Source organism: Nipponia nippon, unplaced genomic scaffold, assembly GCF_047370975.1.
Source record: "Nipponia nippon isolate SJK-2023a ecotype South Korea unplaced genomic scaffold, ASM4737097v1 scaffold_3, whole genome shotgun sequence".
NCBI classification, from domain to species: Eukaryota; Metazoa; Chordata; class Aves; order Pelecaniformes; family Threskiornithidae; genus Nipponia; species Nipponia nippon.
This window is the reverse complement of record NW_028262347.1, coordinates 105,331,500-105,346,186: the sequence shown is the minus strand read 5'-3', so window position 1 is coordinate 105,346,186 and position 14,687 is coordinate 105,331,500. Positions and strand designations below refer to the sequence as shown.

Genomic DNA, 14,687 nt, shown 5'->3' with positions numbered 1-14,687 from the left:
CATCTGTTCCCACATCTGGGAGCGTTTTCGAGTCTTCTCTTCACAGAGGAACTTGGTCTTTGGAGGGGCCTAGACATTTCCTGTAATTATTCATAGTGCTCACTCAGAGCACTCAAACATGCCCTCAGTGGTTTCTGCTGCCTGGTGGTCACTGTTACAGCCCTTTGATTCAGAAGTTTTAAGACATTTTAATCAATAGATGTTCGCGTCCGATGCTAGAAATATTTAGCCTGTATTTCACTTAATCAGGGTTCACTCTAAAGTTAATTCAGGCTTTTGGCTGCCTGCATATACCAGTATACAGCAGAGGTTTCTGGGAATTCTTGCCAGCCAGTTCAGCAGAACTGCACAGATACAGCAGAGGAATGCCTTACATTCAATGTAATTACCACAGTTTGTGTCAGCGGCGAGAACTAGACTGAGATCGTCCTTTCATATGGGTCACTGAAAAGTCATTTCTTTCCCAACTTGGTGATTGTCTGTAGAGCTCTTTATTCACTTTTCAGTACCTTGTTTGAGCACCTTCCTGGAAGCACAGCAATATAAGAGCCACCGTCTCTGGCAGGGCTGAAGCGTATGGGTGACTCTCATCTTACTTAAATGACTGTTAGATACTTTACTTATAATACATTGTTCTTTGGTTGCAGCCTGCAGCTCTTAGACAGATTTTTTTGTTTCAGTTCAGCAAAAGCTGAGCCATACCATTTGCCTCAAAGATACTGCAGCCATGACAGCGAAGGCGGCTCTATCACAGCCCTCAGGGTTTGGGTAGTATGAAATACAAATTTCAGCCTTTATTTTCTTTTCTTTTTCTAGGGTCAGATCTGGACAAGCTACATGAGATAACGAGCCAGTTCTCTCCCATCTGCGAGGAAGATATTATAAGGGTAACTGTCAAATCTGCTAAGTAACTTTTCCAGATCTGCCAACTTTGTAAATATCTTTTTTTGCATGTTCTAGAGCATGGTGTTTATGGCACTGGCTGCTGCCACTCACATTATATGTACTAATGGTTAGTAGCAGTCAGTGTTAATCAGTAAAAGCTTTGAACAGTCTGGCTTTGTCCAGCACTTGCCTGGTCACTGCTGAACTTGAAATGGGAGGAAAGCTGTATATGGCCAGGCCTAAAACAAGCACATCTGGTTTCTCTGGCCCTGTGGAAAAAAAGGGTCAGAAGCAGAATTGCTGGTCCCATGTGTTAATGGGAAGTATGTAAGTATTGCCTTATTTTCACTTGGCCACTGCATTTGGCCCAAAGTAAAAGTACCCATTTAACAGACTTGATAGTGGACTCCAGAAAATCAGGTTGGTGTCAGACATGAAGAAAAATGCTTTTTTAAAATTTTAACCTAAAAGCAATGGATTTACACCACTGGGATCCTACTTAAGCCTGGATTGTTTCAGTATCTTCAAGCTGTTCTAGCAGCAGCATCTCACAGCAGGCTTTTCTTGTTTGGGGAATGAAAGGCCATCTGGAAGCCTTCTTCTTCCCAGGATCTGCACTGCTGAAACCTGATTTTTCTGACATCGTTAGATCTCAAAGGCTAATGAGTGCTACGTGATTTAAAAGTGGGAGTACTGCTATTTCTGTCTGCATAGATGGAAGTAAGCGGAAATAATAATTAAGAATGGTCAAGATTTAGTTATGTTTCTTGTCCTTTTTGTTTTACAGGGCTACCTTGACAGCAAAGGTATGAACTAGTTTTCTGAAAGTATGCATGACAAATGTCCCTGGCAAGAAAACTTTCTTAATAGTACTTGTGTCTCAAGAGGAAATCAACAGATGTAATAATAGGAGGATGCAGGAGGCTTTGCAAAATGCATGTACTGGAATCAGGAGGGTCTGAAGAGAACAGTGACAGAGCAGGCTGGGCTGCATTTGGGTAACCCACAGAAAGGTCAGGAGCTTTGCTGAAGTAACCAATCAGTTTGCGATCGTATTCAGAAGTACGAATTGATCCAAGCATCTAATGACAAAAGGTCTTTCCATAAGGTTTTTCAGAGTTCTGCAGATGGGGATCCAGAAATGTAAGTTTGGAGATAAGTTAGCAGTTCACCCACAGTCTGGATGAGTTCTGAATGAAGGTTCTGCTTGGTTCTAACAGTTTATGTGAAAAGTCTCCCAGAACAGGTGTTATCAATCATGAAAAGGGAATCTGTGCTTCAGCAGTTAACCCAGCACGTGGGAAACTGCCAAAGGAGACTCAGTGGGACTGAGCACAGGTGATTGGACAACACTAAGAATTTGAGGCTTTATAAACACTGAAATCTTGTGAGATCAATTCCTGAAAGACCTCAGAAATGATAAGAATAAAGGGTGTCGCAAGCAAGTCGCTGTCTGAAGGCTTCAGCTGCTTGCAGAAGCACACAGTGCAACCTCACTGCGTGGGTTTTGAGTTTCCCCATTCCTATTTCCTTCACCTTCGGCTGGCAGAACATGTTGTGCTGGAAATGGGAGCCCTGCGGACGGGAGGAGGGAGCTTGTCCTTTTGGTGAGAGATTGCTCTGCACAAGTAACTTCCCTGAGGAGGCATTTTTTTGCGAGAGCACATTCTGGTGAAGCAATTGTATAACTCAGCCACAGTGGAGAGTTAAACACATTTTATTAAAAAATCTGAGGACTGATGCAGATCTTCCTTTGGTAGGGATAAATTAGGAGCAACTTTTCAGACATCTATGCCAGTATGTTAACATACAGCTGGTATACATATGAGGAGAAATAGGCTTACTTGTTTTTTGTCTTGCTGTTTCGTCAGCAAACTTCAAGAAGAATGATCCACCCAACATATTTCCAGAGAAGTGTGAAGACACTGTTGAGTGAAAAGTAGCACTTTAGTTTCATTGTTATCACTTCATCTCTTCTAAAACTTTATCTGCTTTATCGCTAGAAATACTTACACCTTGCAGTCAAAATCATGTCAAGAGCCAGTAGCTAGAGAGAGAAAACGTCAGATAAAAGTAGGACTGGTGGTAGAGTTATCATCACTGGCAATTTTTGAACTCAGCCTGGCTGAATCTTTAAAGATTATGCTGGCAGTCAAACAAGCAAAAATTCTTTGTCTGTGCTGTAGACGTGGTCAAGTCAAACTGCATTAGTTGTTTATGGCTTCGTCATTTGTAAATGCACATTTTAACAAGAGGAGGCAGTTTAAGATCAGTCAGAGGAATAAGGCAAAATCCTTGGACAGCTGGAAAAGAAATATGATGGAAAAACTTACACATCCGCAGCTTTTCTGTGACACTTCTTTATGATTTTGTTTATTCATTTTGGTATAGTTTGACCTGTCAAAGTTCATCTCTCTCTGGAACTTTCAAGATGAGCATTTTCACTATGAGTAAATTGACTGACAAAAAAGTGCATGTTAATCTGAGTTTCCTATAAGTAACATGTTTTGCATAAGTAACAAATGGTCTTTTCAGACCAAATCTCGTTAGGCCAATAACATTTCAGAATATATTTTAGATATGTGGTTTTGGTTTTCCAAATTTTGGGGCACTTAATGCTGGAAAATTTCCCTTGTTTCTTCCAAATGCAAATTAAGTTAAATCATCAAACAGTTCTTTTACTCTTCAGTCATTCACAAAGCTAATTAAATTGATAGGACCAGTAAATGCAACTTTCTTCCATTACAAAGACTGTAATTCTTCAGTCATTCCTTTAGAGTCAGTTGGGTTTCACTAAGGTTATTGAAGGAAGAGCTTGGCTTTTCATTGCCGTAACAGGTAGGATTCAAATTCTGTCCTTTCCTCCATAAAGATGGTGGCATCCTGCTGCTGGTGGTGGTTGATTTTCAGGCTCTCTTACAGGATGACTGCTTGTGTGAGTTGGTGTCATTCAGAATGAACCATATGACCAAGACAGCCCTTCATGCACTACAGCATGAGAACATACTGCCAAGTAAAAGAAATCATGCACTACTTCCCCATGACCACCACACTGGTGAGTGCAGCAGGAATAATTTGTGAGAGCTTTGCCAGGGCTCTGTGTCACCAAGCAAGCAATGTTTGTGGCCTGACTTCCCGTGCATAGAGTGCCAGTGGGGGGGTGACTGTGCATTCAGACCTGGAGGGGAGATAAGAGAGGGCAGATGTGATGCAGACATAGGAGGATTTTAGCTTTTGAGGGTTTCAATGTGAGCCAGTGAAGAAAGCCAGAGAGAAATATCTGATATGAGTATGATGTGAATTCTGATATGAATCTTACACCTTTAATACTGTGGGTCTTCCATGGGTTGTCACTGCTATTCTTTTGAATTCCTGAAACCCAGCTTGTTTCAAGTGGAAGGTAGTTTGGTTTGGAGGTAGCTTTGTGACTAAGTTTAGATAGTCCACTGTGCTCTGGGAGATCATCAGGAGGGCCAAGAAAAATAAGTGCTTTCTTCATAGCAAAATGATGAGATCTGAGTTTTCTAGAGTGTCTTACAATAGATTTACAAAATGAGATTCGTAGTGGCCGTGACCTCTCAAATTCCAGGTGTGGGTCATTGTGGAGGATGGGAAGGGGTGGTGGAAGACTTGGAGTGGGGGTCATGGAGCAGGCACATCTCTGGGGAGGTCCCACAGAGTGTGGGGCAGGCAGGGAGATGTACCTGTGATGGGGCTCCTTCCACCTCGGGCGGAGGGGGCTCAGAGCACAAGCTGTGAGGGTCGGAATGGCCACAGTGTGGGCAAAGATCACACAGGGAAGAGTTGAGGTAAGTATCCTGAGAGAAGAGTGGAAGTGAATCAGGACCCAAAGCTGAGCAGCCGGAGAAGGGAAGCAGCCTGGCAGAGATGCAAAGGGGAGTCCTGGAGAGCTGTCGGAACTTTGCAGGGTGGAGGGGACTGCCCTGGCCAGGGTTACTCTGGGCTATGAATAAGTTAGATGTTGTTGTGACTGATGCCCTCTGCTGCTGCTAGATCACGTTAATCACCTTAAGCATTTTTTAGAAATATCGCTTGTCCCTTGCCAATGTTGTAAATCTTTACCTCCTGGTAAAGGGAATGTTCTGGCATCTCACTGCAGTATTTCTAAGAGAGCATATGTAAGCATGTGGACAGGATTTTCTTCTTTGATAGAGTTTTACTGCTGACAGCATCAAGATCTCCCTTTACATCTCAGCAAGTTGTGGAGTGATCCCTAGTGATCCCTGCTGGTCTGATTTCCCTTGGAATCACCTCTGATCTCAGATTCAGAGTTTCTAGGAGCTTATGCTTTCACCCAGACATGTCTGACATTCCCTGGGTACAGTGATTTTTGCAGTATAATCACACAGACATGGCTTTACATGACTGACTACTACTGACTTCATCTCTCATTCAGTGGTTATCAGTATAAAAACTGAGTCATTTTGTGAAGACAGCATTCCCATGCCCTGGGTGGGTACAGTATCTTTTTTTCCTCGATGAAACCCATTGACTCCTCATTATCTGAGATCATAAAATATGTTGGTGACATTTGCTGAAGTTGTCCACAGCACTTCTTCCAGTTACAACCACACAGAAGACTCTCCCTTTCTCAGCCACAGCAGAAACAGCAGAGCAGTCATTTCTGGAGTGAGTTAGCACAAGGAGACGCCCATGGATGACAATAAAAGCAGTCCTACAGCAGCAGAAATGACAAGATTACCCTAATTGACCAAGGGAAGCCAGTCGATGTAATCTTTTTGGACTTCAGTAAAGCTTTCAATACTGTCTCTCACAGTATCCTCCTGGACAGAATGTCCAGCATACAGCTGGATAAACACATAATGCAATGGGTGAGCAATTGGCTGACGGGTCGGGCTCAAAGGGTTGTTGTAAATGGGGTTACATCGGTCTGGCAACCGGTCACTAGCGGGGTTCTGCAGGGATCCATCTTGGGGCCAGTGCTCTTCAAAATCTTCATAAATGACTTGGATGCAGGACTTGAGGGTTTATTATCAAGGTTTGCTGATGACACAAAATTGGGAGGAGCCGTTCACACTCTCGAGGGCAGAGAGGCCCTGTAGAGAGATCTGGACAAATTAGAGAGCTGGGCAATCACCAACCGTATGAAGTTTAACAAGGGCAAGTGCCGGATTTTGCACCTGGGGCATGGCAACCCTGGATGTACATACAGACTGGGGAGCTAGAGGCTGGTGAGCAGCCCCATGGAGAGGGATCTGGGGGTTCTGGTTGGCAGCAAGTTGAACATGAGCCAACAGTCTGCCCTGGCAGCCAAGAGGGCCAACTGTGTCCTGGGGTGCATCAAGCACTGTATTGCTAGCCAGTCAAGGGAGCTGATTGTCCTGCTCTATTCTGCACTGGTGCGGCCTCATCTTGAGTCTTGCGTGTGGTTTTGGGTGCCACAGTACAAAAAGGATACAAAGCTACTAGAGAGTGTCCAGAGGAGAGCCATGAAGATGGTGAACGGTTTAGAGGGGAAGCCATATGAGGAGCGGCTGAAGTCACTTGGTCTGTTCAACCTGGAGAAGAGGAGACTGAGGGGAGACCTCATCCTGGTCTACAGCTTCCTCACAAGAGAAGGAGAAGGGGCAGGTGCTGATCTTTGCTCCCTGACAACCAATGATAGGACCCGAGGGAATGGCAGGAAGATATGTCAGGGGAGGTTTAGGTTGAACATTAGGTAAAGGTTCTTCACCCAGAGGGTGATGGAGCACTGGAACAGGCTCCCTCTGAGAGGCAGTCGCGGCGCCAAGCCTGACAATATTCAAGAAGCATTTGGACAATGCCCTCAGACATATGGTGTGATTTTTGGGGTTGTCCTATGCAGGGACAGGAGTTGGACTTGATGATCCTTGTGGGTCCCTTCCAACTTGGGACATTCTATGATTCTATGATTCTAACTGATGTGGCTGTGAGGTATAGGAATCAGTGCAGGGTCTTCAGATCTGTTGCAAGCTCTGTGGCTACAGGACTGCTCTCCAGGCACATCATGTCACCTAAGCTCTCTTTACATGCATCTCTAACATTTTGCAATTGCAAGCTTCTGCTACTTTCTTTGTGTGGCTTTTGATAGTGGCAAGTGTGCATGCATTAGTGTGTGCGGTGGCAGAAACAAGAGGCTTGAGGAAGCATGAAGTGTAAATTTGCTCCTGTTAGAAAGGCTGTGTTTGTGCAGATCCCTTGTGAAACATCTGGTCAGAGCAAAGCAGGCAGAGAAAAGTCATTTTTCTTCTCTCTGAAAGCAGAAATGGAGACCTCAGAAAAGGAATATCCACTGTGGTAATAAAGAGCTACTAGTTATCTCTGTACTTTTTACTTTTCCTGTAAGCAAAGGAGGTGGAGGCGTAACTCCACAGCAGAATGATTTTTAGCCTGTTATCAATGGGCTTATTTCTCTGTAATTAACTGACTTGCATAATCACATCAGAACTGTGTCATAGATCGTCCTTTCCCAGGGGGCTGCCACGCTAAGGTTGAAAATCAGTTATCATACCATGGAGAGGTCTTTTTGCAGATGATGAAGGCATTACTGAATAATTCTGCTCTTATTCATTCCCACGTTAATCAGGAGTGATTCTTCTGAATTCAAGAGAAGTTCTGCATATTTATACCAGTGTGGTGGAGGAAAGACTAATTTCTCTGTACAAAGATTTTCTTTGACATATTACCTGGTGTCTGGGTTTGTCATGTCTTGAGCTGGGATCCTGGGCAATGTACAAGGGGAGCCTTCTAGGTAGATAGAAGAATGAGATTGTTATCTTTGCAGCCTTCCTGCTCCTGAGTCCTTCCTTGAGTAGGGAAATCACCATGTAGCTGTAACTGTTTGCATGAAGTGTTTTGTGGTACTGGTTGTTGGCTACTCTGCCGTTCATGCATTTCAAGGAGCTGAACAGCAGTGGAGAGAGCTGCCAGCTTCCACTGAGAGATTGTAAAGTGTTTTACAAAGCATTTAGCCACAGCAGGGACTGAAAGAGCTGCACAGTAGTGAGTGAAGAATTAAAGAAACGGTCAGTTTGTCAGGCGATGGACTGTAAACTCTGTGAGTAAGAGACCTCATCTGAGTTTGTGTCTTCCCAGTCTTTTGCAAGGTGGTGCCCTCATCAAGCACTGCTACAGTGTATGGTTGTGATTGCTGTACTACTGTTTGCAGTGTCTGGAGAGGGTGTTGTTTTGAAATCCCATCAGGTGAGGGTGAAGTATTATCCCCCCTTTGCCACACTAAATACATTCTCCTGAATGCAGACAAGTTAATTCTGTGCTGACTTGGATGTATTCCTCCAGCTTGCAGAGCTTCGGGTTCTGCCTGTTGCTCACTCAGAGCTGGCACAGGAACCTCTGGACATTGCAGCTGTGCACAAAGTAGGCAAACCACATAGATCCAGCACAAAATACAGCATCTTGCTATTCACTCCAGGCAGATGGGAAACTGCTGTGAGGGGCACACATGGAGGCAGAGCTCTGTTTTGTTTGTGATAACTTGCTAGCAAGCATTTGCCCTTTGACTCCTCTCCCTAATTTTCTCATGTATTCTTTTTGCAGATCTCCAAGCCTCTTGATGACAACCCAAAGTCCTTAATAGAAGTTGCTGCAAGTCCTAGCATGGATGATGTTAAGCTTCTCATTTGCCTGGAGCAGGTTGCTTCTGCCATGGCATATATTCATTCCAGAAGGATCATACACTGCGACCTACAGTGCAGTTATGTTTACATTAACTCTGGTCACAGTTGCCCAGAGGTATTTGTTCTTTCTACTCATTCAGTCTTGTTACAGATTATTCCCTAACTCTGCTTGAACTGCTGCTGCCTGAAACCACAATCCACTTCCATCCAGGTAGACCCCTGTACAAAGAGAGCCCTTGGAAAATCATCAGGAAAGTACACACAGATAGATGTTAAGGAGCAGAGCACATAGATGGTTTGTCACATGTTGAAGGATGCATTTTTAGTTACATTAGGACAGGGAGGTTTGCAAAATCTTTAGTCCTTTTTTTCTTAATCAGGTGGTAATGCAATCAGGTAGTAATGCAATCACCCCAGAGAGAGATTCATCATATGCCAGGGTAGGTTTCTGGGTAAAAGATGTCTAAGTGTTTGCTGGAGGTGCTCAGGTCTGTCCTGTGAGGAAGGCTGTATAAAAAGCTTATATTGACTATCTTAAGTTCTGAAAGGTTAGCTTAGATGAGTGTCAAGACAGGTCAATCCATCATTACTCATCCCTGAACTGGGAAGCAGTGATGCTAGTCACTGCTGACAGAACACACATAAACTGTCCAGCAAGCCCTGCGCTGTTATAACTACTGAATTCTTGCTGCTTTTGCTGAAGAGTAGATAAAAGCTGTGGATTTAAATCCCCCCTCTCTTTCCCTTGTCTTCTGAAAGGTGATGGCAAAAGTTGGTCGCTGGGGAAGAGCAGTCTGTCTGCCACATCCAGGGACAGATTACAACCTCTTTGAGTCTTACGTGCGCGAAGTTATGCCAGCTGATGCAGCCAAGTGGTAAGTGCATTGTTATGTTTCGCTTCCCCTCTCTTTTAAGCCCATTTTCCTGGCACATACTCTGCCTTATCCATCCACAGCTTTAGCCACCATCTTGTTTCACAATACCCACATGCTTCTTACAGCTCCTATGAAAATGAGGAAAATGCTGAGCGTTTTCTCTTAAAGTTGTGTTTTCCATATTCTACCTCACACCTGTCCAAACAGCAAAACATGGTTGTTTCTTTGGTTCAGAGAAACTGTCTTATAGCTTTTTATCCAGCAGAAAACTTGGACATTCTGGCAAAAATTGAATTCTCCTGTGACTCTGGACACGGAAAAAAATGCTGCTGTGCCTTGTGCCCCCTTTCTCTTCAATAGCTGAGGTATATGTCCCATGATGCACCATTGTCACCCCACTTATCTTCTCTTACTTAGACACTTAGCTATAGCCACTAATGCAAAGTGTGAACTCAAGTCTCTGAATCCACAGTGAAAAGCATGGACCACTCTGCTTTGCCTTGCCCACCAGCTCTATGGTATATAGAAACATGTTAGACCAATAACCTGTTCACTTCTTCAATAGGGCTACCCCAGAAGTGAGAAACAATGGGCTCTATTCCCGAGCATCGGATGTCTTTAGTTTTGGGATTATGATATGGGAAGCTTTAACGGCACAGCTGACCAACCTGCACATGTACAAGCCACTGAAACCTTTCCACTCACTGAACAGCAGGGAGGTAAGGACAGTAAGGGTGTTTTGGGGGGAAACTCAGTATCAGCCTCTCTAACTCTGACATTGCTAGGGATGGGAAGACCCATTTTCCAGTTTTTCTCTTTCGTATGTGGAAAGAAACCCCCACCCCAAGTGTGGATGTTGCCATTTATCAGGGAGTCATTATTTTCTCCTTAATTCAGTCAATATTTGGACTGAGAAATATTCCACCACATTCTGAGTGTAGCACGTGCAATGCTTGCTGGTCATGGGACTCCCTTCTTAAACAGGAAAGTGTATTTTACCCATAATCTGTTCTTCTCTTCATCTACATTTTCCCATATGAAAGTTGTCTTCAGGCTTCATGGAAATCTCTCTCCTTCCCTGCTTATGCATTTACCCTGGTCCTGAGGGCAGGAGACCTGTTCGATTGTGCTGTGCTGTCTGCCTGCCCATCAGTTTGTCAGCATCCTGGTCCCTTCTTCCACCACAGTGACTTTTGAACCTGTTGACTGGGTGTGATGGCTGATTACCAATCTCAATGCTATTAGGCTCCTGCAGCTTTTTTGGAGGTAGATTCCCTCTGTAGAGGGAAGAAACACAGTTTATCACATTCAGTAATAAAAGGCTGCAGTGTAAACTTAAACACATCGCTGAAGAATTTATACAATTTCATACAAAACCTCTTTTCAAGGAACTATTTATTCCTACTAACTTCAATTAACATGTAAAAATTACTGTTTGTTATACAATTATTATGCAATTCAGTGCAAGCTTAACCATTTTTACTGCTAGCAAGTTTGTTGTGGGGCAAAGTTGTACATCCAGAAAGCTAACGTGACATTGTTTTAGTTGTCTGGATAAATAAAAACAGGTTCTAAAATTCACAGAGTTAGGAAGTATTCCTGGTGATTTTGGCTTTCCAAACCTCGCCAGACTGATCGAGTGCATGAGAGCCTGTTGGAATCACAACCCCACCAGGAGATCTGCATTTTCTGCCATATTAAAGATGATCAAACAGGAAATACAAGCAGTCAGGTAATAATATTCACTTGCACTCCTTTTTTTGCACAGCTTTCTAACTGGACATTCAGTCCCACTGGTGAGTGGTTAGTAATATCCATAGGGGTTGCTTTTAACCGAGGGAAGTCTCCCAGCCTTTAGCTTACAGCCTCAATCAAGGCCAACGCTGATTTTTTTTTTTTTTTTGCTGGAATAGTTGTGTTGCTAAAGAAGTAATTTGTGTGGGAGGAGCAGGTGAGGAGGAAATAGGAGACAATTTTATGTAAGTGCCCTTTTGTGCTTTGGCTGACATTTTTGGGGGAGGTAGAACTGTCTCAGGTAGGGCTGTATTAGAACAGTTAGACAAATTCTTTGGTGTCTCATCAAGACTCAAGAGTCTTCTGCACCACACACTATGTCTGAGAAGGATAAATGAGGCAGCTCAGAGCCATATATTGCTGTGGTGATTGCTTGCAGTAGGAGAGCAGACTCATGGTCTCTCAGGCACTGCTATGCTGTCTCACAAAGACCTAGTGTTACGGCAGAAGAGCAGCAGGCGGGGAGCCTGGCTTGCGCACACCTCTGCCGTAGGTCTTGGTGGAGTGGGCCCAGTGTGGCGGGAGGTCTGTGCCTCCCTGTGTGCACACCCCCAGTGCAATCTGCCCCTTCATAAATTTTGGAAAAACACTCAGATGGAGGCTTCTCACATTATCTGCCCAAAGTTTGTTACAAATTCCTGGATGGAGGAGGAAGAGCAGAAGGAGAGTTGTTCAAGTACCAACAATGTAAGAATGGAGTTAATACTCTGCTGTCAAATAAGTTGTCCTGGAATGCTCCGTTTGCTGCACTTGCCTTCACAAAACTCCCCAAGTTATAGAGACTTGCTGTGTGCTTCCTAGGAAGTTTATATTGTTTCCTGTTAGCCTATGTAAAAATAATGTAAATCAGCAGAAAAATGCTTGCCAGCCTCCTTCACTTGCTAGCTCAGAGAGTCACTGCAGAACACAGAGCTCCAAAGGGGAAATCACTTCCCTCTGTAGGACAAACCCCAGCTTCAGCAGCATCATAGGTAATGTGGCCATTCTCTTCAATAGGAGAGAGATCTGGTGTCCGTGTAGGTACTCCACAAGTGTCTTCATTAAAAGTTTTAAAGTGATAAAATATGGTAAATTTTAGCATGTATTTTCTAAGGCATGGTCATGAAACACAGTCCTACAGAGTTGCCTGATTGAGGAAATCTTTAACCTAGTGGACAGCAATAAAGATTTTTGTTTGTATCTATCTGTGCTTTTCATGGAAAATGCCTCCTAAAATCTGAGTGTAGGGTATGGAAAGCAGACATAGAGAATTGTCTACAGCAGAACACCTCTGATCTTAAAAAAGAAGCCCTGAACTAAAAGACAGCGCATAAGGCTGCTGCATTGAGATTAGCACAGCTCCACATCACCCATCTTGTGCTATGTGACACTCGCTGTCAGCCCAGCAGCTTGCTGCCAGTGGAACAAGGCTGAGGCAGCGTGTGGCACACGCAGTTCCAGAGCATCCCGCAGCTTTCCAAACTGAGGGGAAATCATGTGGTGCTTCATGCTAAGAGCAGGCAGATGACAGTTTCTGATGCTGAATGCTCCTGAATAATGACGGGAGCCAGCCATGAGTCCAGCAGAACGGGTCAGCGCTTGGCATAATCACACCCCAGCAGCAGGCTGTGGGTAAGCATCACTTTTTCTCTCCTCTCTCCAAAGGGAATCGGAGGCTGCCAGCCTTGCAGCAGTGCCTTCTTGTGTTGACATGGAGGACTACAACTCAGATTACTTTGGGGGCAAAGCCCCAGAGGAAGACTCCCTCAGCCATATTTACGATATGGTTCCAGAGTCAGACCCTGATCTCCCACAGGCTGCTGGCAATGTGTTGGACCCTGGTGAACTCCTCCAAGTCCAGCTGTTGGAAGGAAATGATCTTTATTTCTCCAAGCAAGACAAATGGGGACAGATGGTTTATGAGTTTGAGGCACAAAGAGGAATAGATAGGAGCCCAGCCGCTTTCAAGGAGACTGGATGGTATGGTGATACTGGCATTAACTGGCATTAAAAAAAAAAAAAAAAAGATGGAAAAAACAAGATGCTGGACCTCTGCGAATCCCTGATTCATGGCAGATGAAAATCCCAGCATGGCCAGTACCAGCCAGGAGAGGGCACTGGGATCTCATAACACTCAGAGGAGCCTCAACACTTTACATAATCACTGGTGGAACCAAACAGCAAAAGGACATTCTCTCTCCTGCATCCTCCTATTCTGATCAGAAATTATTAACAAACTAGCCGAACAGCAGAAGTTGTTCATTTCTCAAAATAACACAGTATCAGTTAACACAGAGGATTCCACCAATGGTGGGGTCTTTTTTTTTTTTTTGCCACAGGGCACCTACCAGCTTTTCAAGGGGCTGTTTAATAATGACAGTATTTCCAAACACTGTTCCACACTATTTCTCCTCTGGCAAGGAGAATGCATCAGCAGCAAGCAGGAACCCAGCCACCTCCCTTAAACTACCTCTGCGACTGTACTGCAAGGGCTTCACTTCTGTTCACTTTTAAAAAGCATTTTTAATGTTAACATATGAGTACATGACCTTTGGGAATAAAACTGGGTGATTTTGTTTACTGAAATACAACTGTGATAACAAACAATGTTGGTTTGTTTGTTTTCAAAAAATTGTTGGTGGATTTGGATGAAAACTAGAATACAAAACCAGAATTTACTTCCTGCTGGAGAGTTATGCTTCTGTCCCCCCACTACATCAGTTCTATCATTAGGTGAATTAAACACATCCTAAATTGTATAGCAACACACAGCTGGAAATGTGTGCAGAAGGAGCATGAAAAGAGCCAGCAGCCAAGCCTGGGTCAGACCAATGCCCTGTCTATGCCAAAGCCTGTCTGATAGGGCTGGGGAGTGCGAGTATGTGAATGTGAATGGCATACAACTCTGGCTGCTTGCAACATACTCTGTATTGATAATCAAAGAGTCAAAAAGATGGAGTTTGGGAGAGAGGACAAGGCTTTCCTCCCCTCTCCAGTCCCAGTCCTGGATGGGGACGAGGAGAAGACTGAGCTTGTGTGAGGGACTGTAGCAAGGATTTCAGTTGCACAGCTCTTGATGGAATTAATTGCTGAGTCCCTGCGATTAAGGGTGTAATTCTTAGGTTGAACAGAAGATAAAGTGTTGTTCGGCATTAGATGGCAGCACTGAGAACAGGCCTGAAGGATAAGTTGCTGTCTGACTTACTTGTCTTAGGAACAGTGTGTGGGATAGAAAGAAAAAATTCTGGATCTTAGGTGTTACAACATCTGTGTAGGCATTCAGCTTCAATGGGTACAAAATGATCAATCTCTTGGTACAATTTCTCTGGCAAGGAGTATCTGATGTTTAGCACAAGCTCTAAATGAACATCACACAGATTTGCCCAAATTTCTGTAGCCTTGCCATAGGCATGGTGCATATATCCCAACATTGCAGGCTCAGGTATATCAGATATGGTCCATGTGACCCTCCCCACTGATGTAATCACATTGCACCTGGCCGGTTAGGTTGTAC

The 14,687-nt window shown here is 44.0% G+C and overlaps 1 protein-coding gene across 1 annotated transcript; it reads left to right on the top strand.

Moving 5' to 3' along the window:
- Positions 1 to 843: 843 nt before the first annotated feature.
- LOC148054817 (insulin-like growth factor 1 receptor) lies at positions 844 to 13,601 on the top strand. The gene is made up of 7 exons (XM_087768123.1): positions 844 to 887; positions 1,673 to 1,691; positions 8,446 to 8,640; positions 9,285 to 9,400; positions 9,966 to 10,119; positions 10,969 to 11,132; positions 12,839 to 13,601. The coding sequence occupies exons 3-7, from the start codon at positions 8,506 to 8,508 to the stop codon at positions 13,182 to 13,184; spliced, it is 915 nt and encodes a 304-aa protein (XP_087624249.1). The 5' UTR covers positions 844 to 887; positions 1,673 to 1,691; positions 8,446 to 8,505; the 3' UTR covers positions 13,185 to 13,601.
- The last annotated feature ends 1,086 nt before the right edge of the window (positions 13,602 to 14,687 follow it).